At 55.0% G+C, this 24,349-nt stretch overlaps 1 protein-coding gene and 3 non-coding genes across 4 annotated transcripts; all 4 read right to left on the bottom strand.

Moving 5' to 3' along the window:
* Window positions 1–11,277: 11,277 nt before the first annotated feature.
* Window positions 11,278–18,032, bottom strand: RPL3 (ribosomal protein L3). Its single transcript, XM_044226578.1, has 10 exons — window positions 17,983–18,032; window positions 16,849–17,041; window positions 15,767–15,935; window positions 15,077–15,212; window positions 13,790–13,976; window positions 13,098–13,258; window positions 12,490–12,591; window positions 11,944–12,039; window positions 11,523–11,642; window positions 11,278–11,378 (listed from the first exon to the last, which is right to left on the bottom strand). The coding sequence occupies exons 1-10, from the start codon at window positions 17,983–17,985 to the stop codon at window positions 11,334–11,336; spliced, it is 1,212 nt and encodes a 403-aa protein (XP_044082513.1). The 5' UTR covers window positions 17,986–18,032; the 3' UTR covers window positions 11,278–11,333.
* On the bottom strand, window positions 12,153–12,246 carry LOC122892856. The gene has a single exon (XR_006381528.1). It is a non-coding gene; the product is annotated as a small nucleolar RNA U83B (small nucleolar RNA).
* LOC122892860 lies at window positions 15,213–15,267 on the bottom strand. The gene has a single exon (XR_006381533.1). It is a non-coding gene; the product is annotated as a small nucleolar RNA U82P (small nucleolar RNA).
* Window positions 17,462–17,523, bottom strand: LOC122892837. The gene has a single exon (XR_006381510.1). It is a non-coding gene; the product is annotated as a small nucleolar RNA SNORD43 (small nucleolar RNA).
* Window positions 18,033–24,349: the final 6,317 nt, after the last annotated feature.

Genomic DNA, 24,349 nt, shown 5'->3' with positions numbered 1-24,349 from the left:
GGCCAAGAGCTGGCCACCTCCGTGCCCAGATGGGAAGACTGAGGCCCCCTGGTGTCAAACTCCTGACTCTTGGCAGGCGGCAGATCCGGGATGGCCGGTGTTTAGGGGCGGGAGGTGGGGGGCTCAGCCTGTGAACAGACACCATACATCCAGGGAAGAAGAGGGGTGTCTGAGCGGCCGGTTAGCACGAGCCCTTGTAGAAAGAGCCCTGGACCAGCGGCGGGTGACAGGTGGAGGGTGCCTAGGGTTGTCCCTGCCCCCGTGGGACTGGCAAAGCCCCTCCCTCCCTCTGTCTGGAGTCTCCCCTCATTCCGTGAGGAGCAGCCCTAGGCAGGCTCAGCACCCTCAGCCCCTGGGAGTTGAGTGGGCACCAGGAGGGAGGCCCAGGAGGGAAGGAGGTGGCAGAGCTTGTAGAAGGTTCTCGGCCTGACCTCTTCTGGCTGCCCTTGTCCCATTCCATCCTCTCCTGGTCCTGGGTCAAGGCCAGGTATCAAGAGCTCAGGCAGCAGCCCCTGCCCAGCTGTCGGCGCCCGAGTTGCCGCCAACGCCCACGCTGGTGCACCTGGCCTGCCACGGCGCCCCCTGCCGCCGCCCCCTCCCCAGGCTCCCCGCCCTCCCCCCACCCCCGCCGCCCCGAGCTCCTGTGGCACCGGCAACCCACAGTGTGACGCTGGGACTCCTCCAGACAAGACAGCTGGATCCAGATTTCCAGAACCACAGAGCCTTTGAACTAGAAAATTCTAGCGCCACGGGTTCTTACAAACGGCAAATTCCAAGGCCATCGAATATTGGAACATTTTCTTTTCCAGGCCTAAGGTTCTTATAACCAAATAATCTCAGAAACGCAGCGTCTCACAACCAAAGATCATAACCACGGAAATGGATTTAGGGAACAGTGGGAGTGGGCTCTGAGAAGCAGATTCCCAAACAAAAGTCCCATTGTCCCACAGGACACCAGCCCGGGATCTTCCCACCCGCCAGACACACAGACATCCGTAAGGGGATGAGCCCTGCCCTGGTGGGGGCCCTTCCTCTGGCTCCTGCCCTGGAGCTGTGTCTCTGGGTCTGAACAGCAAAGGCGGGAAGGGAGAGGGGAAGGGAGAGGGCGCTTCTGAGCAAACAAAAGGAGCTGAGGACCTCACCTCTGGGCCTGGGCAGGTACCTTTGCCAAGAGAGAAGAAGAGAAAGAAAGCCGTTGATGCCCCAGGTTTGGGCGGCAGGTATGTGGTCACAGGGGGTGGTGGCAGGACCTGCCCCCTCCCCGGCTGCCAGAGCTTGGAATTTTCTCCTGGCAGGAAGGGCCCACCCTCCTAGGAATGGAAAACAATCCTTGGCATCTGGCCCCTGAGGCATGCAAGGTCCTTGACAATCAAGCATTATTATCCTCCCTGGCTCACCCAGGGCAGAGGGGAAACCGAGGCAGGTGGGGGTCTCTGTTTAAACCAAGAACCTGAATGGCCTCTGACAGATTCCATGGTCCTCCTCTCTGATGGAGGAATGTCAGAGCTGAGAGAGCCGCCGAGGAGGGGCCCGGGTCAGCCCAGGCAGGGCAGATGGGACCAGAGACCAGAGAGAGCAGTGACTTGCCCAAGGTCACCCAGCATGCCACAGCAATCTCCTTCCCTCCATAAAGGCTCACTTCCAGGGCCTCCTCCTCTAGGAAGTCTTTATAGATCATGCTCTCCTGAGCCCCTATGCTCCTTAAGATTTTACCACTCCATGCCAAGCAGTGTGCTCTAACTTCTGGGTTGTTGTTGCTTTTTTACAGATTATGTTTTCTAGGTATTCTGTGGGGAAACGTCTCAGCTTTCCAGCCTGGTGCTATGGCAGTTTCCCCTTATTGTCCTGGAACCAGAAGCCTTGGGTTGAAGCTTCCATGCCACCGCTCAAACACCAACCAAGGCTCCCCGCTGCCCCGACAAAGGCAGGAAGGCACTTCCGGGGCGGGGGTCCTGCGGCCTCATTTCTTGGTCCCACTGGGCAGAGCTCTCACCAACTTCCTGGCAGCCGCCCCTGGGTCATCTCTCTCCCTCACTCCCTGCTCCCTGGAGTCCCTTACCCCCCCCCCCTCCAATCCAAGCCTCATCCCCCAGGCCTCAGCTGAGACCACCTGCTGGGGGCACAGGCCTCCTCTGGGCCACCTTGGACTTCCCTCTGCTGCCCTCACTCCTTGGCAGGCAACGGCCCCACAGTGCCTGGCAGCTTTGGGGCGTCCAGGACCTCCTAGCTCAGCCCGCTGAGACCCCAAGAAGGCCAGTCCCCTGTTACAGGACCCCCACAGACACCATCCACACCCAGAGACACACAGCGCCTCTCATTCTCTCTCTCTCACACCCACACGCACACACAGTTCATGTGTGCACACATGCTCCGGTGCACACGTGCTTGCAGACGCACATGCGCAGCTCAGCTATGCACACATGCACAGGTGCACACATGTGTGCAGACGCACATGCACAGGTCAGCTATGCACACACGCACAGGTGCACACGTACGTGCAGACGCACATGCTCAGCGCATGCAGCACACACATATGCACACCCGCACACTGACGCACACCCACGCACCCAGATGCACACGCGCATGTGCACATACACGCCCGCCTGCCCCTGGCCCCCGAGACCGGCTGCAGGAAGCCCTCAGCTGTCCAAGCCTTTTTCACTTCAGCTTTTCCTAAATTTGCTCTGAGGAAGTTGTGGCCGCCCCTGGGTTCTCCTCTCTGTCTCATGCGCTCCAGACCACATCCCTTCCCTCCCTGGCTTCCCTAGAACCTGGAGCAGGACAACCAAAATAAGGTCAAGACAGTCAACGTGATGAGGAAGACCATTCTACCTAAGGTGGCAAGGGGTAGCGCCAAGGGAAAGGGAAGAGGTGGGCGCAGGGGGACATGGGGCGAGCGGGCTGCAATTTTTACTACGGTGCTTGAGAGAGGCCTCGCGGGGAAAGTGCCATTTCTGCCGACTTCTAGAGGAGGAGCATTCCAGGACAAGAGGAGAGCCTGTGGAAGGGCCCTGAGGCAGCAGTGTGGCTGCCATGAACAGAGAGGAACAGAGAGAGGAGGCCAGTGTGGCGCGCAGGAGTATGGGGAGAGAGGGAGGTGAGGTCAGGGACGGGGCACTGGGGCGACGCGGGCTGGTATCTGCATCCGGCGGGAGCTATGCAGGGTTTGGAGCTGAGAAGGGAGGCACATTGTTTTATTACTGTGGTAAAATCCACATCCCAGGGCGCCTGGGTGGCTCAGTGGGTTAAGCCGCTGCCTTCGGCTCAGGTCATGATCTCAGGGTCCTGGGATCGAGTCCCGCATCGGGCTCTCTGCTCGGCGGGGAGCCTGCTTCCTCCTCTCTCTCTCTGCCTGCCTCTCTGCCTACTTGTGATCTCTCTCTGTCAAATAAATAAAATAAAATCTTAAAAAAAAAAAAAATCCACATCCCATAAAATTTACCACTTTAAGGATTTTTAAGAGTACACGTTAGCGGAATTAAACTCCTTCACCTTATGCAGCCCGCAGCCCGCAGCCCTGCTCCTCTTCTGAACTAGAGACTGCGGGGAGGGGTGTCGTTCAACGGGGGCTCCAACAGGATCACCCTGGCTGCTGAGCGGAGAAGAGACACGAGCCACCAGAATGGAAGCAGGGAAGCCAGACAGAGGGCAGGGAACCCCGGGTTCCACCACGGCCACACGACCATGACCATCTGGGTGACTCTGGCAAAATCGCTTCATTCTTCAATTCGCGCGTTCAGTCAGCTGCTTATTCAAAAGGCGTTTATTGTATTGAACACCTACTATGTGTTCGGCGCTTACTGGGTGCACCGGGCACCAGAGGAGCAGAGCAGACAGACACAGCCCTTGACTCAAGGAGGTTGCCATTTGGCTGAGAATTGGACACGGAGCCAAAAGCAGCAAGAATGGATAATGTGATAGCCATCGTGAGTGGTGGTGAGCGAGAAGCTGAGACAGCAGGAAGAGCCGGCATCAGGGCACCCTGATGGTCTGGGGAGGCTTCCAGGAGGAGGTGACTTTGGAACCCAGCCTAGAAGGGCAAGTTGGGACTACCCTCTGCAGAAAAGAGGGGAAAGCATTCCTGGTAGGGGAGCAGCCTATGCAGAAGCCACCTGCTTCTATGAAAGGCTTCCTCCCTGTTCACTCCTCCAGGTAAAGGGGCCCAGAGGAGCCTGTGGGTCAAGCCTGGGTTCCTCTTCCGTGAAATGGGTGTCCTCTTAGCGCCTGCCTCCTGAAGATGGAAGGAGTAAATGAGCCAATGTTTGACAAGTGTCAGATGTGGTGCCTGGGACACAGTGCACGGATGGACCAAGGTCGTTAACGTTCCCGACCCCACCCACCCCATCATGGTCTGGAGAACAGGGGCCCCTGGTACAATGGAGGGTCTCAGGGAAGACCTCTCCAAGCCCCCCATCTAAATCTCTCCCCAATTTGCTTCTTGCTGTGCCTGACATTTCTCTTTCAGAAGCTCGTTCCTTTGAATTATGCTTTCCCGCCTTCCAGAACAATCCATTCCATTGAGGTGAACTGTGGGCAGGTTATGGCTCAGCCTTCACAGCTCATCGCAAGCCTCCCTCTTTCGGAAAGCCCTCCCTGATTGCTACAGCCAGGGAAGTCCCCCTGCTCACTCTGCACTGGCCTTTGGCCTCCTGAGTCCCAGCCTCAGAGCTGAAAGGGCGCTGAGAAGTCATCCCTTCCTGAGACCTAAGCTTCGGAGGAGGAAATGGAAGCCCAGGCCTCGGGGGAAGCAGGGACAGGAGCGGGGCCGCCTCCACCGCCAGACTTGTTGCTGTCCAGGAGGCCCTGCGGCCTGAGCAGATCAGATTTACTATTTGCCTTTTTTAAGTCATTAATCTGGGATGCCTGGGTGGCTTAGTTGTAAAGCATCTGCCTTAGGCTCAGGTCATGATCCCGGGGTCCTCAGATTGAGCCCCGCATCAGGCTCTCTGCTCAGCAGGCAGCCTGCTTCTCCTTCTCTCACCCCCCTTGCTTGTGGTCCCTTTCTCGCTGTGCCTCTCTGTCAAATAAATAAATAAAATATTTTTTTTAATTTAAAAAAAATTTTTTTAAATAAATGAATTATCCAATCTTTCACCCAGACCGAAGGAAACGTGAGGGCGGCCTCCGTATCACCGAAGGGACTGCTTGGCGGCCTGGGTGCCCAGAGCTCCTTCATCCCCCCGGGGAAGCCTCACTTCCCATTAGCGCCTCTCAGGCCACTGGCCCTTCAGACCACTTCCAGGTTTGTGCTATTGATTGGATTTTAAAGACGAAAGCCAAGCTTTGAACTCCAGAAGTCAAAGTCTCCATGAAACAAGACCACTCAGAGGTCACCCCAAAGAGCTGGGGACTGATTTGGCCCTTGGAGCGGTCACTTGTCACCTCCAGCTTAGTGGTCCTTGGGGACTAGAACAGGCAGAGCCATGTGGAGCAGCGGCCGGTCTGAGCCCTGGTGTTGCCATCTGTGAAATGGAAGCAATATTGCCTAGCCGCACATTCGGTATTTACTGACCGGGAGCGCAGGCCGGACACTGAGCAAGGACTCGGGGCTGGAGCCAGGCGGGGCACGTCCTCCACCCAGTCCTGTTGAATCTTCGCTGTGGCCCTCAGAGGGCTGTCACCGCACTGGAGAGGAAGAACTAGGATCCAGCCCTGGCCAGCTCTTTCCTGTGTCCCATGTGGGGGCCATTACAGCAGAGGCCTGGGCCATACGACTCCGGTGGTCCCCCATTGCCAAGACACAGCAGCCTGTGATGAGCTGGAAGGCAGGCTGGGGCCAATTGCTGAAGAGCCTTGAATGGCACACCAAGGTGCCCAACACATGGTTCCTAATATGTCTGACATACGAATAGGCGATTGTGCCATGGCGATCCATGGAAAGCTTTTGAGCAGGGGTCAGCCAGCCTTTGATTGACTATAAATGTTTGGGGCTTTAGATAGTGCTGGTCCCAGGAGCAAAGCGTTAGGCCCAGAGCCAGATCCCTGTGCTCCTTCCTCCAAAGCCTCCAACCACCCTCCACCCCCTGCTCTGGGCCCCAGGACGCTGACGTCTGGGTGACGTCTGGGGACAGCCTCAACCCAGCGTCTCTGCTGGCTTCCCCTTGGGTTCAGCCGGCAGGAGATCCAAAGGTTGAGGATGGTGGTGTCCTGGCAAATGTTCGGCAGCCAGCTCTCGGGAGAAAGGCCCTGATTTGTGGTGGTTACGGATTTCCCTGGTGTAAATACTCGCAAGCCGGTGGAGATGGACAGACAGACGGATGATGGGCAGTGTGTGTCCTAGTGGGTCCCGGGGTTGTCACACCAGTGTGATCACGGGCCTGGCCAGGATGGAATGGTGTGGTTGTGTCAGTGTCGAGGTGTGTCGGGGGTTCAAACGAGGGTGATGACAGCATCCTGCCTCCTGTCGAGGGGACTTTCTGAGTGGCACAAGGTGCCTCCCTGTCTTACCCGGCGCCCCTGCCCGGAGGTCTTCCCGGGATGACCATTGCCCCGGTCCCTGTGTTGTGCCCGTGGCTGGGAGACCAGAGGAGTGGCCTGCCATGGGGCCGGGGCTGGCTGAGAGCCCTCGGGGTCGAGGTGGTGGCCCACGAGGATGGGGAAGTGGTGAGCCGGCTATCTTTAGCATCCTCTCTCGGAGCCCTTTTCCTCTGCGTGCTGCTGGGGCTCCGGCGGCAGGCGGGGCGGTGGGGGGGGCACTTCTCCATAGTCGTATGAAGCCTGGGCGCCCGGAGGCCAGCCAGGGGGCCAGGGGGCCCACCTGTCTGCCGCAGACCTGCAGCAGAATCTCCCGCACTCCCATCTGTCAAGGGCTGCGCTGGGAGTCTAGGGGTAGTCGTGGCTGCCAGGGGACAAAGGGGCATGAGAGCTGCCGGTGCTGCTGGGAAATGCTGCCCGGCCCCTTCCTCACCTGCAGCCTGCAGGCACCTGCTCCAGACGGCGGTGCAGAAGCGGCGCTCAGGTCCTGGAGCCTGGGTTTGAACCCCTCCTTCGGCACTCCGGAGAGTCCCACGTGAGGGTCCATTACTCAGCTTGTATTTTCTCATTGTGAAAACAGGAGTGAGAACAGGAGAGGTGACTCCCAGCTCCCAGGGCTGTGACGACCCCGCAGGGACACAGCGTGTCAGATGCCCGGCAGAGAACAGCCCAGCTCTGTGACCCCGCAGGATTCCCTGAATGACTCCAGCCCCCCAGTTTCCCATCTGTACAATGGGAACAGTGGTTGTAAGGATTGAAGTACTTCAGAGGGTCTAACACAAGCCTTGGCACGAATGAGTTTCTATTGCCAGGCCTCAAATCCCAGCCCTCCCCGTTATCCACTGTGTGCCCTTAGACAAGCTGCCCAGCCTCTCTGAGCCTCAGCTTCGCCTCTGCAAAATGGAGTAAAAAGGGAAGTTGCGCAAGGGCCGATCCTGAAGACTGAGTTTCTGTGTGTAAAGTACTCGGGACAGTTCCTGGATGGAATAAGGTACTCACAGCTAGTGCCACCTGTCCCCACCAGCCAGTGCCCCCTAGAGGCAACATCTGAGGGAGCGCTGCTCACTGTGGGCCCCGGGGGGCCGCCGAGCCTGGGACCTGGGCCTAGATGTGTCGCAGGTCCATGAGAGTGATGGACGAAACATGGTCAGGATTCTGCATTTTTGGAGTTCTGCTGTGTTCACAGGCCTTGGAAGGTTCCTGGAGGCCGCCTCACTCACTTCCAAGCCCAGGGCTGTTATTTCCTGCCTCCTACGGACTCTGGGTCTCGCCCCAACCCAGGCTTCTGCACTTACTGGCCAAGGGGCAGGGGAAGCTCCCTGGGCTCCTGGGAGCAGGCCAGGAGTCTGGCCCCAGGGAAGGGGACGTGATGCTGGAGAGGTTGGCAAGCCTCGAATACCAGCCTATGCGGTGTGACACCGCGTGGAGGGCAGGCAGGGACCCATGAGAGCTTCAGACAAGTAGCTGCGTGCTGAGAGCAAATGGGAAGAGGGTGAGGCCACCGGGAGCGCAAGGGTGGGCTCCCAGGGCTGGGTCGGGCCTTGGGGACAGGAGGACAGAGGACCCAGCCATGTGGCCTCTGCTGGCAAGGCTGTCTGTGAGGCTGGGGGAGGGGGGAGGAGGGGGCAGAGTACCCTGGGGGCGAGCCCAGGAGGCACAGTCAGCTCCCCCCCACCCCCGCCCCCTCCAAGGCCATCCCCAGGTGAGCTCAGCAAAGTCACTGGCTCTGTCCTGCCTTTTAAGGTAATGGTGGCTCCTACCACCTCCCTGTTCCCACTTGCTCAGAAATTCTCAGCAGGTATTTTCTTTTCTTTTTTCCTTTTTTTTTTTTTTTTTAGGAGGAATGGAATGAGACTCCTTGTTCTGACACCACAGGATTCCAGCAAGGCCTGAGGGCTCTGGTGACAGGAAGGGCATGGCGACAGACAGCAGGCACAGATTGCAGGAGACAGAGACAGCGGCCCCACCCACCACAGGCCCACAGCAAAGCCTGGAGACCCCTGGCTGGGGCATGCAGACACACACACACACACACACACATACACGGGCATGGGCATGTCTCCGAGACACAGGGCACATTTACTGAGCATCTACTCTATGCCAGCCCCTGGCTGGGTAGGCAGGGAGTATCCAGTCCTACCTTCACGGACCTGCCTCCCTTAGGAGTGCAAATCCAAGCATGTTAAGCCTCTCCTACCTCAGGGCCTTTGCACCTGCTGTTCTGCTCAGCCAGGGGTGGGGTGGTCCTTTCTGTAGAACTCACTCGGGCTGGATTTTTAACACTGTCTCCTAACGGCCCCCCATTGCTCTGCAGCCCACTGGCTTGTTTTATTTCTTCATGGCATCCATCGCTTTTTTTTTTTTTCTTTATTTGAAAGAACAAGAGCTCAAGCAGAGGGGAGAGGCAGAGGAAGAGGGAGATGGGCTCCCTGGGAGCCTGACACAGGGCTCGATCCCAGGGTGCTGGGATCATGACCGAAGCAGAAGGCAGACACTTAACTGACTTGAGCCAGCCCCACATCCGTCACTACTAAAACTGCCTTGTTTACTCACGTTTACCATCTGCGTACCCACCTAGATCAGCTTCTGGAGAGAAGGGCCATTGAGCTCCCCACTGCTCCCCCAGCGCTGGAGGAGTGCTGGGTCCGCAGCAGGTGCTCAGGATTTGAGTGCAGCTGACCCCACGCACTGGTGGTTGGCCTTTCCCGCTGCCCGCCCACCTCCAGGAAACCCTATTATTCGTCCTGTCCTAACAACTCCAGCTGTTCTGTGCCCCCAGAATGTTCTTGCTCATTTGGTCCCACTGACACCAAGGAGGTAAGTGTGTTGTGTGTCCCCCCCCATCCCCCCAATGAGGCTGAGGCTTGGAACTGCTCAAGGTCACTCACTGGCCAGAGGCAGGCAGAAACAAAGACGATGGGAATGGGAGGGTCAACAGCCAAGTGCTCGCTCCTATCAAGCAAACCTGCCCCTGAAAAGGGCTGTGTACATGTCACGTGGGTACAGACAGAAAAGGGAGTGGTGACCCCAGCACCTGGAGGTTTCTGTGGCGTGGGAGGCTTGTGTGCAGGTCAGCCTGGGGGCACAGAATATGCTTTCCTCCCCTTAGGAGCGAGCCTTTGTCCGCTGGACCCCACATCCCATTATTCTGGCCATTACCAACTGACTAGGTGGGGAGACAGCCAAGAGAATCCCACAGAGGTAGAGCCCAGGTCCCATGCCTGCCTCTGCCAGAGATGCCTGGCACCTCTGGTGGCCCTGGACCAAGTCCTGACCCCTTCTGCCTGTGGGCTTGACCTCCAAGATCGCAGGGAATCCTGGTTCGGAGAGCCCAGTAGGAAGAGGGAGAGGGAGAGATGTTACCACCACCCAAAGCCTGGGGCCCTCCAGCAGGATGCTGCCCACCCACCCCCTAGCGGCCAGGGCCTGAAGTGCAGCTCCAAGCCGCTCCAGAATCCAAAGGACCCAAGGTTGGGGAGGCACTGTGGGGGCCAACAGGGGTCTTCTGCATTAGCCCAGAGCCAGCTTTGAGAACCACTCCCCCCAGAGCCCAGAAGAGGCTCCAGAAATGCTAGCGTCAGACATCATGGGAGGGTCCCCAGCTTGGGACTCCTCTGTGCACTCCAGACCTTGCCCTGCCTGTCAAAACGCAGGACCCTTGTCTAACTTCAGCAACCTGTTCTGGGCTTCCAACCTAGGCATCAGTACCCCAGCCCACTCACTGCGGGGACTGTGCTAACTGGGAACCAGAGGGTCTCAGGCCACCTCGAATGTACTTGGTATCCACACCAGCACATCCCCAGCTAGCGTGAACACCGCACAGGGTACCAGAACCAGGTGGCCAGTGGCTCCCCAGCTGGGCTGGGAGCACCCAGAGCTGCCCTGGCTGCAGCCTCAAGGGCTCGGAGGCAGACCACACTACAGAACCAGAGGCTGTGTGAGGCTGCTCGGGCTGAGGATGGGAGCTGAGTCTACAAGATCATTGGCCACCTTGAACACCAGGGTTGAAGCCCAGTTGATCGAAAGGGCGTCAGTGGGTCAGGCTGAAATCAAAGGCTGGGGTGTTGAGCTGGGAGCAATCCAACCGCTCAGCAGCATCCCGAGTGCCCAGGCCCAGAGAACAGTAGATGCCCCCTATGCTGGCCAGGAGAGCACAGGGTAGAGGCTGAACAGTCCCAACCCAGATGGGACTGGGGCCCAACGGCTTCACCGGCTGGCCGAATCTCACTGGTGTGCTCATGTCCCCAACCTGTGATAGCTATGAACTGGCCCCTTCCCGTGTTAGCACCCCAGGGTCCTCGCAGGCCCAGGTGCCTCTGCCAGGCAAGCCCACCCTCTCCCAGGGTCACTGGTGGTAAACAAGCCAGCACTGGAACCCAAGCCTATGTGGATTAGTGACTGAATTATTCTTCCATTGAACAGACCAGGGTTGGTCCTGCCATGCCCATCAGCAACTCCAAAGACCACAGGAACATGAAATCCCCACTGCCTCCCTCCAGCCGGGCTGCCACCCACCCTGTGCAAACACACCCAAGCTCTGCAGCAGAGCCAGCGCCACACCCCCTCCGCCGGGACACACGCATCTGCACAAAGCCTGCTGCTCCCGGGGCAGACCAGGGCAGTTTCGTGCTGCCCTTCCACCCATGGGCTCCGGGCACTGAGCCACACAAGTGGGTGGGGGGTGGTAGGGGGAGGAGACCCTTAGCGAAGCCAGAGGCCAAGGGCAACATCTCTCAAAGAACAGAGGCCCCTGTGGCCATGGCGGCAGCAGCTGGGACCAGGAAGCAAAACCAGAAGCAGACGTCACTGGAAAATAGTTTTTATTGAGATCCCACCAGCCACACAATCTGCTCCTGACATTAAGCTCCTTCTTCCTTTGCAATTCGATCTTTCTTAAGTGGTCCCTGTGGAGAGAGGACAGAGGGCAAGGTCAGAAGGAGGAAAGCAGCTAGGCACAAAGACTAACCTGCACCCCACTGGGATGAGAGACTGTGTGGGCTCTGGAGTCAAGCTCAGCCCCCCTGTCCCAAGCCAGCCAGGCTGCTCACCATGAACGCTTTCTTCTCCTCCACCGTCTGGAATCGGCCATGGCCAAACTTGGAGGTGGTGTCGATGAACTTAAGGTCGATCTTCTCCAGGGCCCGCCGTTTGGTCTGCACCAGCAAGGACTACAGGCCAAGAGAGGAGGATTAGTTACGAACAGCCGAGCCTTCCTCTGCCTCATCTTAGTTCACAGGCTGCCTCAGAGGACCGGCAACCTCCATCAGCCCCTTCCACAGCCCCTCCAGGCTGGCTGTTTCCCCAAGGATCTCGTCCTACTGCCCCCCTGAGCAAACAGCTGGAGCATGCCAGACAGAGAATTTCCTCTTCCCAGGACTTCAAAGGCACTGCTGGAGCGGCAAGCACCCCCCCTTCCTCTGAACTGCCCTCCATGAAGTCCCACCCTGACGCAGAGGGCCCCAGCCTCACCTTGCGGAGCGTAAGCACTCGCTTCTTGGTTCCCACCACACAGCCCTTCAGCATGACAAAGTCATTGGTCACTTCACCATAGTGGACAAAACCACCCTGGAAAAACCAAGGTCAGGTCAGATTAAGCATGGGGCCAGAGATCGCTCAGACAACACACACGAAAGACCCCTTCAAGTTCAAGGTGGTCCTCGCCACCTGATGACCACCAGGCTGTTCTCAGAAGGAAGGCAGCAAGGAACGTTTCCGCAGTGTGACTCGGGCGCTGTGCCCAGCGCTCATTCCAGAGCCTCATCACCGAACAGCTGGGCCCGAGACCCCAATTCTCTCACCCATCAGCCCCAACAGCTGGACTGAAGACCCAGCATTTCCAAGCGACAGATGACCAGGTGCGGTCTATGCAGGGCAGTTAACAGACTCTGGAAACAGCCTCCATGTGTCAGCCAGGACCCGAAAGCACTAGGGTCCCAGCCCACAAGGGAGGCCTGGCACAAAATCCTGCCAGAGCCAAGAACTTGGAAGCTTGAGAAGACGGCTCTCATTACTCACCAGGGGGTTGATGCTCTTGTCAGACAGATCGTAGTCGGTGGAGGCATTGTTCTTAATCAGCTTGCCATCCTTGATGAGGTAGCCCTGGCCGATCTTGTAGATCTAAGAGAGGGAACAACCCTTCCTTCAACACTGGGAGGGAACAGTCGTACAGGGCCCTAGACGGCAGGCCAGCCAACGGGGGCAAATAACCCTCAGCTCAGGGGAGGGCAGAGAGCTCTGGATGGAAAACAGCTACCAGTCCTACTGATGGGATACCCCAGGCCAGGGACCAAAGGAAGCTGGCTGTGCCTGAGAAGCCTGCCACTTGGCTGAAACAGTGCAGAGGCCGCCCCCAAACTCTCAGAGGGAAAGGAAGGGACAGACAAGACTCCAATCCTGGGTCCCTCTGGGAGTCAGCTGTACCACAACCTCCTTCAGTGGCACCTTACAAATCATACCCCAAGACCCAAACCATGCCTGTCAGACCAGATGAGCACCTTGGATCCATTCGCATTCCAGAAGCACCCCCACTGCAGTAGCCCCAACAGGAACCAGAAACCACACCCCACAAGGGCTTGTGTCTCCCTTCCCCGCTTGTCTCCACAGGGGCCCCCTTGGCACCTCACCTTCTTGTTGATCTCCGTGCGGTGATGGTAGCCTTTCTGCCCAGCCCGAGCCACAGAGAAGGCCACGCGGGCAGGATGCCAAGCCCCAATACACGCAACCTTGCGCAGGCCCCGGTGGGTTTTGCGGGGTAGCTTCTTGGTGTGCCAGCGGCTGGTGACACCTGGAGGAGATGTGAGCTTGTCACCGGGGCATCTGGCACTCGTGCCATCGGCCCCTTTCCTGCTGATTGCCTGATGGGAGTTTACTCATTTGTGGTACATGCACAGAACATCATTTGACAGCCACTGAATCTGAGGAATGGGTGGGTTTAATGTCCTCTCCCCACTCCTATGTCCTCAGGCTGACCACCAGCCTAGACATAAAGAACAGGTTTTCTCGTCTTGGAGAATCAGCCCTGAACTAGACGGGGACCGCGTGCATATCACCGCATCCATCAAGTTCCTCACCCGCAGAGGCCCGCCCAACTTCCCAGAACCCTCTGCCTTCTGCAGTGGGCGCCAATGGGGAGTTCAGACAGACGGTGAGGGATCTCCCCCACTCCTTCGTGCACTACCCCCCAACCTGACCACAGGGCTGTTCTAAGGCAGTGAACCAAGTTTCTGGAATCATGTGCCCAACGCTCATTCCACAGCCTCAAAGATCTGGCCCTGAAACCTCGGAGTTTTACAACTTGGGTCACTCTAAAGCTCACCTTTGTAGCCTTTGCCCTTGGTGACACCAATGACATCGATCATCTCGTCCTGCCCAAACACTTGGTTCACAGGCACCTGCTGCTCCAGCCTCTCCCGGGCCCAGTCCAGCTTCTCAGCCACTGTGCCTCCGTTCACCTGGATCTCCATGAGGTGGGCCTTCTTCTGGCGCAGAGGAAGCAGGCGCATCTAGGAGGGAAATCAATACAGCTCAGATCCCGAGCTCTAAGCTCTCCTTCCATGGCAAGGGAACTCACGGTGAGAAGTCTGGCAACTCTGAACCTCCTGTCTCCCTACTGGCAAAAATGAAGACTCTTTTCCGTGTCCTAACTCCCCACTGGGTACAAGTCCCCTTCTCAATTCTGATGCCCAAATTCACCATGATGAGCTGATCTTTTAACAGACATGTAAGGGCCATGCCAACACAAGCAGACTGGAAACAAATCCTAGGACCAACAAGCCCCACGTTCCTGATCATCAGGGTTTTGGCCGGTCTCTTTGGGGTACTGCCTTGGTTTATCCTGGCCATCTACCTTAGCCTACTCACTGTCAATAAGGCATTTACGCTGTGGGAGAGTGGAACAGCACCTCAGTCAAGGGCAAAAGCTGCAAAGATTAGGGCGAAAAAGAATTCAAGGCAGAACTTCATTAGAACAGCCCAGCACTGTCCTACAGAACTTTCTTCAGCTTCAGTAATGGGCATACTACAAACGTGAGCCGAGGGTCACAACTAACCACAGGGAAACTGACTCTGACTAAGCAATCAACTAAAACCCTAGGATGGTGGCTCAGAACAACCGTACACAAGAGCAACTCTGACCAAGTCAAGAAAAGGCTCATTCAGTTCACAGCAAGTTAGATTTAAGCACAAATGGCCAACATCTCACTACTGACTACCATTTTCAGTTAGGTATTTCACAGCATCTAAGACTCACCAGTTCCTTCCACTGCTTTTCCTAAAATGGGGCAGTTTCCCTAATACAAAGCCCATAGAAACAGGGCGCCCTCTGCTGGCAACAAATAAACCAACACCAGACTGGAGGCACTGCCTCCTCAGACCAAGGATGGTCTTAACCTGCCCCCAGAAATCAAGGGAAGTGCAGGTTCCCCACTCGGCTTGCTGGCCCATCCATTCAGACAAGTAACCGGAACCGGTCTTACCACCCCTCTGAAATCCTGAGACAAAGTCGGCTCGGGCTGAGGACTAACTCAGCAGGTAACAAGGTAAGCACCTGATACCGTGCAGTGGGGCAGTCACCCACCTTTTGTGCCCCTCACTGAGTTCTCACCTGGGTGTGGGCGATGACCCGGATCACCTGGCAGTACTTCTTCATGCTGTTGAAGTCCTTCTCGAGTTGCTTTTTGCCATCATCATCCTGCCACTTCTTGCAGTACTTGGTGAAGGCCTTCTTCTTAGACTTATGCCTTCAGGAGCAGAGCAGAGTTGGGGAGGGGGCCGGGTGCAGGCCTTCATCACCCCTCCAGGGGGTGAGCGGAAGGCACACTGGCACCACTTGGGGATGGGGCTCATTGCCGGCTTCTAAGGAGCCTTTTCCACCGGCAAGCGGAGCCTGGATGGAGCTCATCGGGCAGAGCCGAGCGGAGCTGAGCAGAGGTCCACAAAATTAATGCAAGTCACAAGCATTCAAATATACACTAATTCTTGCTCCGGCTGAGCCATTAACCCAACCACACTCCCAGGCAGGACTGGGGGAGTTACACTGTTCTCTCAGGTTCTAATCAGACTCCCAATACTTCCTAGCAACTAAGAGAACACTGAATACGGAGTCCTCAGCCAGCACCAACTAGGAGGAACATGAAGGTCCAGAGGTGCTCAAGGCGTGCCCTCAGAACTGTTTGTTCAGGAGGCAACTAAACCAGACACCAGAGCAACTCTCCCCCCAGCTACACAGAGGCCCAGCACAGGGTACTACTCTATTCCCTGCTAATCCAGAGTGCATGGCCTCCTCGTCCCTTACCAGTTCTTATAGAAGCGCCTTTTGCATTCATCACTGATGTGCTCAGCAAAGATGGTCTTAAAGGTACGGAGGCCTCGAGGGGTTTCCACGTAGCCCACGATGCCCACAACCACCATGGGTGGTGTCTCCACAATGGTCACAGCCTCCACAACTTCCTTCTTGTTCACCTCTGCCAAGAGAGGGATCAGACTTGAGTGGGATGGCTAGAATCCCCAACAAGGGATCACGATGTCTTGCAGAAATGTGAAATGCCATATTTAGTTCAAGAGGACAACCTGCTTTGAGTTAACAGGCAACTTTGCAGAAATGAGGCCTTATCATCAGTCTGGACTCCCAGGCCTGTCCTTACCACATACTGTTAATTCTAACTCAAAAAAATACCAGGACTCTAATACACGCTAGTTTCAGTTCTCATCTATCGTGAACCTTTCTAAAAGCAATTCCTTGTTGCCTAGATAATACAAGTACGACGTATAAAGGTATGTGCTAACAGATCTGAGCACAAGGTAGGTGTTCGATGCCTACATTAGAATGGACCGTGGGGGGGGGGCACCTGGGTAGCTCAGTGGGTTAAGCCTCTGCCTTCAGCTCGGCTCATGATCCCAGAGTTCTGGGATCAAGCCCCATATCAGCAGGGAGCCTGCTTCCTCCTCTCTCTGCCTACTTATGATCTGTCAAATAAGTGAATAAAAATTTTTAAAAAAGAAAAAAAAAAGTACTACGTGGTACAGAAACCAGTGTGTTTTACTGAGTAATTTTTTTTTTCTCCATTGCACTTCATAAGCCAGGAACATGGGCAGCATTAAAGCTTTCAGGTTAAGGTATACAAATTCTCATTCGAGTACTCTTCGACACTTTGGCTCAAATAATTTACTCACGTGATGCCCTGACTTCGATACATCCCCCCCACCTAAAGCAATGCCAGCCACCTGTAGCCTTTACTAGTCACCAATCCTAACGGAGGCTTCCATTCTGTCAGGAGGCCAGCCTGCCCTCTTCTGACCGCAGTCCAGTCCACCCCCACCCTCAGCTCCTCACCACCACCACGCCCAACCAGCGTGAAGGGGGCTGCCTGTACTCACTGGATCCTGGCCTGTCCACCTCCCGCACGATGTGAGTCATGCCGGCCTTGTAGCCCAGGAAGGCTGTGAGATGGACAGGCTTGGAAGAGTCATCCTTGGGGAAGCTCTTCACCTTCCCACGGTGCCGGCTGCTGCGTTTCCGAGGCAAGAACCCCAGAGACCCATGCCTGGGAGCGGAGAATTTCCTGTGAGACTGCGAGAAAAGGGTCAACGTCAGCACTCAAGCTTGTCTTAAGGAGCTCACGTCTGATGACCAGCTTGCCTCGGTGGTGCAAGGGTCTGCCGCAACACGGCGTCCACACCAGAAACCCAGCAGCTCAGCCAACATGCTTACGTGCTGGGCTGGGTTCTGAGATGGGTCACTGACCCTTAATGCCTTGAACCTTTGCCTCAAAACCTTATTTTGGAACCAAAAAAAACAGCCTCTCCTTTTTTCTCTAAACAGGACAAAAAGCACACCAGGTGATGTCCTTAAAAACGACCTCACAGGTGGCTGTCAAGGCCACATTAGCACAAAACGGGCGCAGGGACCAAGAACTGGCTAGCGAAGGGCACCACACCACAGGCTCCCCGGCTGGACGGACACCAGAAGGCCCCTAGAACTCGACAGAGCCAAATCAGAACCTGACAATCAGCACGGAGCCTCTGTCCGCCCGTCAGTGAGTTCATCATCTGCGGTTCCTGGGAACTCCAGAGGCCTTACGAGGAGCACCGACGTGCCACGCAGGTCAGCCCAGGCTTCCCCCCACAACCCCGCGCTGATTTCCGAGGTCAGCACAGGAAAGGCCTAGCGCCCCCACTCAAGCTCCCCCTGGCCCACGCGCTCGCGGACTCTCACCTAGATTAACAATGAACGGGTGAGCTCGAGACCCAGAACTGATCAGTGCCTCGAAAATTTCCGGGCTCGGGACCCCCAAACCGAAGCCCGCCCCACCGGCCTTCGCCAGCCGCCCCGCGGACCCCAGGCCCCAGGCCTCCCGGATTTCCAGAAAATAGGCCTCGCTGGGGATCTCGCTAAGACCCCCGTGCTCTCGGAACAGGCTCCCGGCGCCCGCCGAGTTGAGATGGCGCCGATGGGCCACGGATTGAGCCGCACCGCCGCGCCAACGAGAAAAACACCATCGCGACACATACCATTCCGCCGCCGAATCCTGCCGGTAGAGGTCGGAAAACTCGCGACAAGTCATTTATAAAGCCCCACCTGGGCCCGCCCCTTCCGGCGTACGAGCGCGCGCCCGCGGTGGACGACGGGTCATGGGGCGGAATCGGGCCGTCATTTCCACGCATGCTCGTCCTCGCCGAGCGATCGTTCTGAGCGGGACGTCACCTTCGGGGGCGGGGATTAGAGACTACGGCGAGCGACTGGGCTCAAACTTCGTACTCTGGCCAAGAATAGGAACGCGGTGGCTGAATTGTGGGACTTCAGGGAGCTGCCAAATGTGCTGGAAGACGCCGTTACGCTGAAGCTAAATAGCTGTGTCTTTTTTCATGTGAAATGCAGTCACCTCCAGGATTGAATAACCCAGCTGCGGGTTTCAGTTACAACGCGCCTTCGCACGTGATGTCCCATTTCCGTCCCACTTAGTAAATCCGAGGTGTTGCCATTTGTCGGGCACGCCGGGTTGAGACGAGTTGCCCCGCTGCCACCTGCTCCGAGTTGGAGAGAAAAGACCGAAAGCTTGGTTTCCTGGCTCCCGATCCAGAGCCGCTTCCACGACATCAACTCGCCTTTAATGCATTTTTTTCGGACGTGCCGTCCCTCAAGCCTCATTTCAACCACTTCTCCCGGTGTCCAGCTGCTGTGACCAGGCTTCTGGCTTCTAAGAGTCAAGGGTGCGGCTAAACGACCTCAGGAACTGCGGTGGCGGATCCAGCTGCCCAACCTCGAAGCCTGGCCCTTTCTGCCTCGGGGACCCTCGCTGATCTCTGCTTACACCCCTACCTCCCACCCCCACCCCCACCTCCGTGACCCAGGAGGCTCCTAAGTGCTCTCCCTGTCTCCAGGCTTGCCTCCCCAAATCTTTTTAAGAATCAGATGTCTTGGGCACCTGGGTGGCTCAGTGGGTTAAGCCGCCGCCTTCGGCTCAGGTCATGATCTCGGAGTCCTGGGATGGAGCCCAGCATCGGGCTCTCTGCTCAGCAGGGAGCCTGCTTCGTCCCCTCTCTCTGCCTGCCTCTCTGCCTGCTTGTGATCTCTCTCTCTGTGAAATAATAAAATCTTAAAAAAAAAAAAAAGAATCAAATATCCTGTTACTTCCTATGAAACTAACCCCCTCACTGAAAAGACCAAGGAGGTCGCAAGTCATTCACATTAGAAATTCTTACTGGGAGGGACGCCTGGGTGGCTCAGTTGGTTAAAAGGCTGCCTTCGGCTGGGGTCATGATCCCAGCGTCCTGGGATCGAGTCCCATATCAGGCTACTTGCTCAGCGGGGAGCCTGCTTCTCCCTCTACCTCTGCCTGCCTGTGCTGGCTTTCTTGCTCTCCCTCTCTGACAAATAAATAAATAAAATCTTAAAAAAAGAAAAAAGAAGAAGAAGAAGAAAAAGAAATTCTTACTGGGAAAAAAAAATAGAAATTCTTACTGAAGGCCTGCTGGGTGCTGGGTGCTTGTTCCTTGGGATTAGGCATTAACTCCAGTGGCTGCCACCCAAGGCTCTATTTTAACTGGCTACTCCTCCACTGTTTTTCCTGTGTGAGGGCACGCACATTCTTTCCCATATATAACTTTGCACCTCCATTCCACCCAGTTCTGTTGTTTGATTCTGGGCCTGGCCATTGCTCCCACCATTGTTTTAAAAAAAATTCTTTTAATCTTCCCACCATCCCTTGAGGGGCAGCGCTGATGGGTCCTCAGTCCCTTACTGGAAATCTTTGGGGCCAGATGTGTTTCCAAACTCAGCGTTTTTCATGTTTTAAATAAATCATGCAATATGGTGCACACACTTATGTAATCCTCCCCAAACTCTTTAATGAAACACATTAATTCTGTTAAAAATATATATATATATTCTCATGGAGTGAGATAAATATAAACGTCTTCACATCAGTGCCAGGCTGACTTTGCTGCCTAAAGAGTTCAGATCAGTTTGATTTTTGCTATCAAATGACTTAAGAAGTTTTTAATTTCAGAATTGCAGGGGCGCCTGGGTGGCTCAGTGGGTTAAGCCTCTGCCTTTGGCTCAGGTCGTGATCTCAGGGTCCTGGGATCCAGTCCCGCATCGGGCTTTCTGCTCAGCAGGGAGCCTGCTTCCCTCTCTCTCTCTGCCTGCCTCTCCATCTACTTGTGATTTCTCTCTGTCAAATAAATAAATAAAATCTTTAAAAAAAAATTTCAGAATTGCAGACAAGGGATTATGACCCATATTGTCTGTCCCCTCTTACAGAGAAAACAAACCCTCAGGTCAAGAGGAAATAATTTGACAAAAGTCACACAATCAGTGAAGGACAGAGCTGACTCTAGCTGGGATATTCACCTCAGATTTGGTGTTCAGTAACCACCCCGCCCCCAAGAAACGCTTCTGGGGTCCCAAGTCATTCACTCAGTAAGAAATTCTTGGGGTGCCTGGGTGGCTCAGTGGGTTAAAGCCTCTGCCTTCAGCTCAGGTCATGATCTCGGGGTCCTGGGCTCGAGCCCCATATCGGGCTCTCTGCTCAGCGGGGAGCCTGCTTCCTCCTCTCTCTCTGCCTGGATCTCTGCCTGTCAAATAAATAAATAAAATCTTTAAAAAAAAAAAAAAAGAAAGAAAGAAAGAAATTAATTCTTACTGAAGGCCTGCTCTGTGCTGGCTTCTGCATCAGGCTGTGGGAGTACAGAGAAGAACAAGACAGCCACTATCACCCACCAAATAAGACTATTTAAAACCAGGAAGAGAGTTTTTAAAAGTTTCACAATGTCACTGAAGGTGCTAGCCAAAATATTCTAAGAAAAACTCCCTCTCTACCATCCAGAGAAAAAAGAGCAGGGCCGCTTAGGTGGCCCAGTCAATTAAGCATCTGACTTGGGCTCAGGTCATGATCGCAGGGTCCTAGGATTGAGCCCCACGACAGGCTTCATGCTCAACAGGAGTCTGCTTGAGATTCTCTCTCCTTTCCCTCTGCCCCATCCCAGCTTTTGCACACATGCTCTCTCTCTCTCTCTAAAATATAGACATAGGGCGCCTGGGTGGCTCAGTGGGTTGAGCCACTGCCTTCGGCTCAGGTCATGATCTCCGGGTCCTGGGATCGAGTCCCACATCGGGCTCTCTGCTCAGCAGGGGGCCTGCTTCCCTTCCTCTCTCTCCGCCTGCCTCTCTGCCTACTTGTGATCTCTCTCTGTCTAATAAATAAATAAAATCTTTTAAAAAAAATAAAATATAGACATAAAATCTTTTTTCAAAATTAAAAAATAGGGGTGCCTGGGTGGCTCAGTGGGTTAAGCCTCTGCCTTCGTCTCAGGTCACGATCTCAGGGTCCTAGGATGGAGCCCTGCATAGGGCTCTCTGCTCAGCGGGGAGCCTGCTTCCTCCTCCCTCTCTGCCTGCTTCTCTGTCTGCTTATGATCTCTCTCTCTGTCAAACAAATAAATAAAATCTTTTTAAAAAATTAAAAAATAAAATGGAACTTCTAGTAAGGAGCAGAAAAGGGTCGCAGGCTTTGCTCAAATACCTAAAGAACAGATGTTCTCTATAGCAAGCAAAACCCAAGGTGTGGAAGGTTAGGAGGACATGAGGAGAAGCTGAATGGGGATGACATGAGGATGTTTCAACGTTCATTCTCTCACTAGACTGGAAGCTTCCTGTAAGCAGAGACCATGTCCTGTTCCCGTGTGCTCAGCATCCAGTGCAGGGCCTAGCACAGAGGTTGAGGTCACATTTGTCAGATAAAGGCATGAACACTAGGGACCCAAACTAGAACTCCACAGTTTCACTTTCAAAGGCCTCCCTTGCCCTTCTGAAGCAATAATGCCCCCTCTTTGACACAAATTCACATCTTGATCTTTTGTGCTGTCATTGACTGCAAAACCACCTGGCCCAGATGACAAGAGTACTGGGGCCGGAGGATCAGTTAAGGTGAGCTTGTGGCGGGAGCGCAGCCCAGTGCCCCTGGGCCAGGAGCCTGGGCCGGAGCCTCTGGGTCATGAAAGCCTCCCATCCCTGCTCCCCCACCACCAGCTGCCAGGACGATGCCCCACAGAATGGGAACTGCCTGGCCAGGGGTGCATGGCAGCTCCTATTCCTGCTCCTGTGTGGCCCAGGCCTGGTGAAATTCTCTGCCCCTCTGTTGGGGCTGCAGGCGGCCATAGCAAATATGGCCTCCCACTGCCTCTCAGTCTACATACGGGGCCTCTGTATCCTGTGGTGCAGCAGCCTGCAGGTGGGCAGGGGGATCCCCCTCATCCTGGCAGGGAAGTTGTGCACAGAGGCGCTGCTGCCCATCCAGCGGGCCTTGTGACAGCCACTGACCATTGCGTGGGGCTGGGGCCTGCAGCAGCTTGCCACCCTGAGGCATGGAGCCCACCACTGTGTCCTGCAGCGGCTGTGGCCCTTGAAGTGGGAGGCAAGCCTAGTCTTGCTCTCCATGGCCCAGTGGGCATACCACAGCCTGGCCGTCTTTCACCATGAGCACAGCAAGGCCGTGGAGCTGCTGCTGCAAGCTGCCCTACAGCAGGTGGCTGTGTCCCTGCTACTCCGCTGCCTGGATAGGCTGTGGGCAGCCATGCGATGGGCGGCCAGGGCTATGTGGGGCAGGGGCCTGTGACCCCCAGAGTGGGCCAGGCTGTGCTGCGCAGACTCCAAAGACCTGGACACAGTCACCACCAGCCTCCCAGTCACCACCACCCCTTTTAACTGACACTTCCCTGGACCGAGCTCAGTTGCCCTGAGCAGGGTCACACCAGCCTCCATCAGCCTGTGCCTTGTGGTTGGGGATAAGGATGCCAACGAGCAAGAAGGAGGTTGGGGCTCTGTGGCCACCGAGCTGCCCATCAGCACCAGGTTCCAGAGAAGCAGCACAAACAAGATGACCTTCAGGGGTTAATCCAAGCAGGCCCTCGCTCTGCAAGTGAAGGTCACCTGTATTCTCATCATTCTTCTCTATATCTATGCTGCATCTCTCTTCGTGCAGATCTTAAAATAAATGATCAGGTGCCAGCCAGCCTCTCGTACATCCTCGGCCTTGCTTTGTCCATGAGAGATGCATACCCAGGACTAGGTTCGGTGACCCAGTCTCAGCTCTGTTACCACTGTGTGTCTCTGGGGAGGTTCCTTAGCTTCAGTTTCCTTTTTTGTAAAATGTAGATAATCGGACTCGAGGGAGAGGGATTACATACAATTGTGCCATCTGTAAATTGCAGAGAGCTCTTCCTTCTGTACTTACCCTCAGAGAGTGTATAAGACCTCCTTGGAGAACACGTTCATATTCTATTAAAGGATATAAAAAGAAGACCCAAACAACACAGGGACATTCTGAATTCATGGATCAACCAGCCTGATGTCTTAAAAGTGTCGACTGTCTCCAAATTAATCTATAAAGTCATTAGGAGTCCAACCAAAATCCCAAGGGATTGGGGCAAGGCATAATGGGAACCTGATTCTAAGATATATAGAGAAAATCAAGGTCCTTGAAAATTTAAGGCATTTTTGGAAAAATGGAACCAAAATGGGGACTTATTCTGCCAAACATGAAGACCTATACGTTACAAAAGCACGGCAGTAAAAACAATGTGGTAGTGGCAGGAAAAACAGGCAGGTGAATGTCTGTAGAACCCTAAAGTTGTCTACAAATGGAAACTTAATACAGGAAGAAAAGGGACATCCCAAAGCAGTGTGAGAGCATGGCCTCATTAGCGGATGGGGTTAGAGAAATTGGTTGACAATGTGAAAAAATGAATACGTGTGGTTCCTGTAGTGAGTTGAAGGTGTTCCCTAAAGACATGTCCACCCAGAACCTGTCAATGTCACCTTATTTGCGAAAAAGTCCTTTGCAAAGGATTCTTTGAACCCAGGGTCTTCAGACTAGATCATCCTGGAGTATGATGGGTTCTAAACCCAACGACAAGTGTTTTTATAAGAGTAACTAAGGGATGGAGAAACACAGAGAAGGCCATGTGAAGAGGGACACAGATTAGCCAAGGAATGCCAAGGATTGCCAGCAGCCACTGGGAGCTGGGAGAGAAGCATGAAGAGTTTCTTCCTCAGAGCCTCCAGAAGGAGCCAACCCTGCCAGCAACACCCTGATTTCAGAATTCTCCAGAACAGTGAGAGAGAAAAATCTCTGTTGTTTGAAGCCACCAAGCTTTTGGCAATTGTCTACAGCAGCCACAAGAAATGAATACAGATCCTTACTCTGTGTCTCAGCCCTGTACCTAAGGTCCAAAAACATTTGAAATGCTATATCAATGCAAATTGGTACTATCCTATTCTTACAAGAATCCCTATGTGCCCAATGAGTTTAGTATCTTTTGGGAAGTAATCTTAGCGGCCCTTTATTGAGGGCAGAGCAATATCGGGCAGAGCAATCTT

Source organism: Neovison vison, chromosome 12 (assembly GCF_020171115.1).
Source record: "Neovison vison isolate M4711 chromosome 12, ASM_NN_V1, whole genome shotgun sequence".
NCBI lineage: Eukaryota > Metazoa > Chordata > Mammalia > Carnivora > Mustelidae > Neogale > Neogale vison.
Note: the sequence above shows the minus strand (reverse complement) of the source record. Positions and strands in the feature narration are given on the sequence as shown.

Excerpts from the sequence above, each read along its gene's own strand:
- RPL3 (XM_044226578.1), bottom strand. Across the intron at positions 15,213-15,766 it reads AGGCGCTTCTATAAGAACTG|GCATAAGTCTAAGAAGAAGG; the intron begins GTAAGGGACGAG and ends CTGCTCCTGAAG. Across the intron at positions 11,643-11,943 it reads GAGTGCTTACGCTCCGCAAG|TCCTTGCTGGTGCAGACCAA; the intron begins GTGAGGCTGGGG and ends CTTGGCCTGTAG.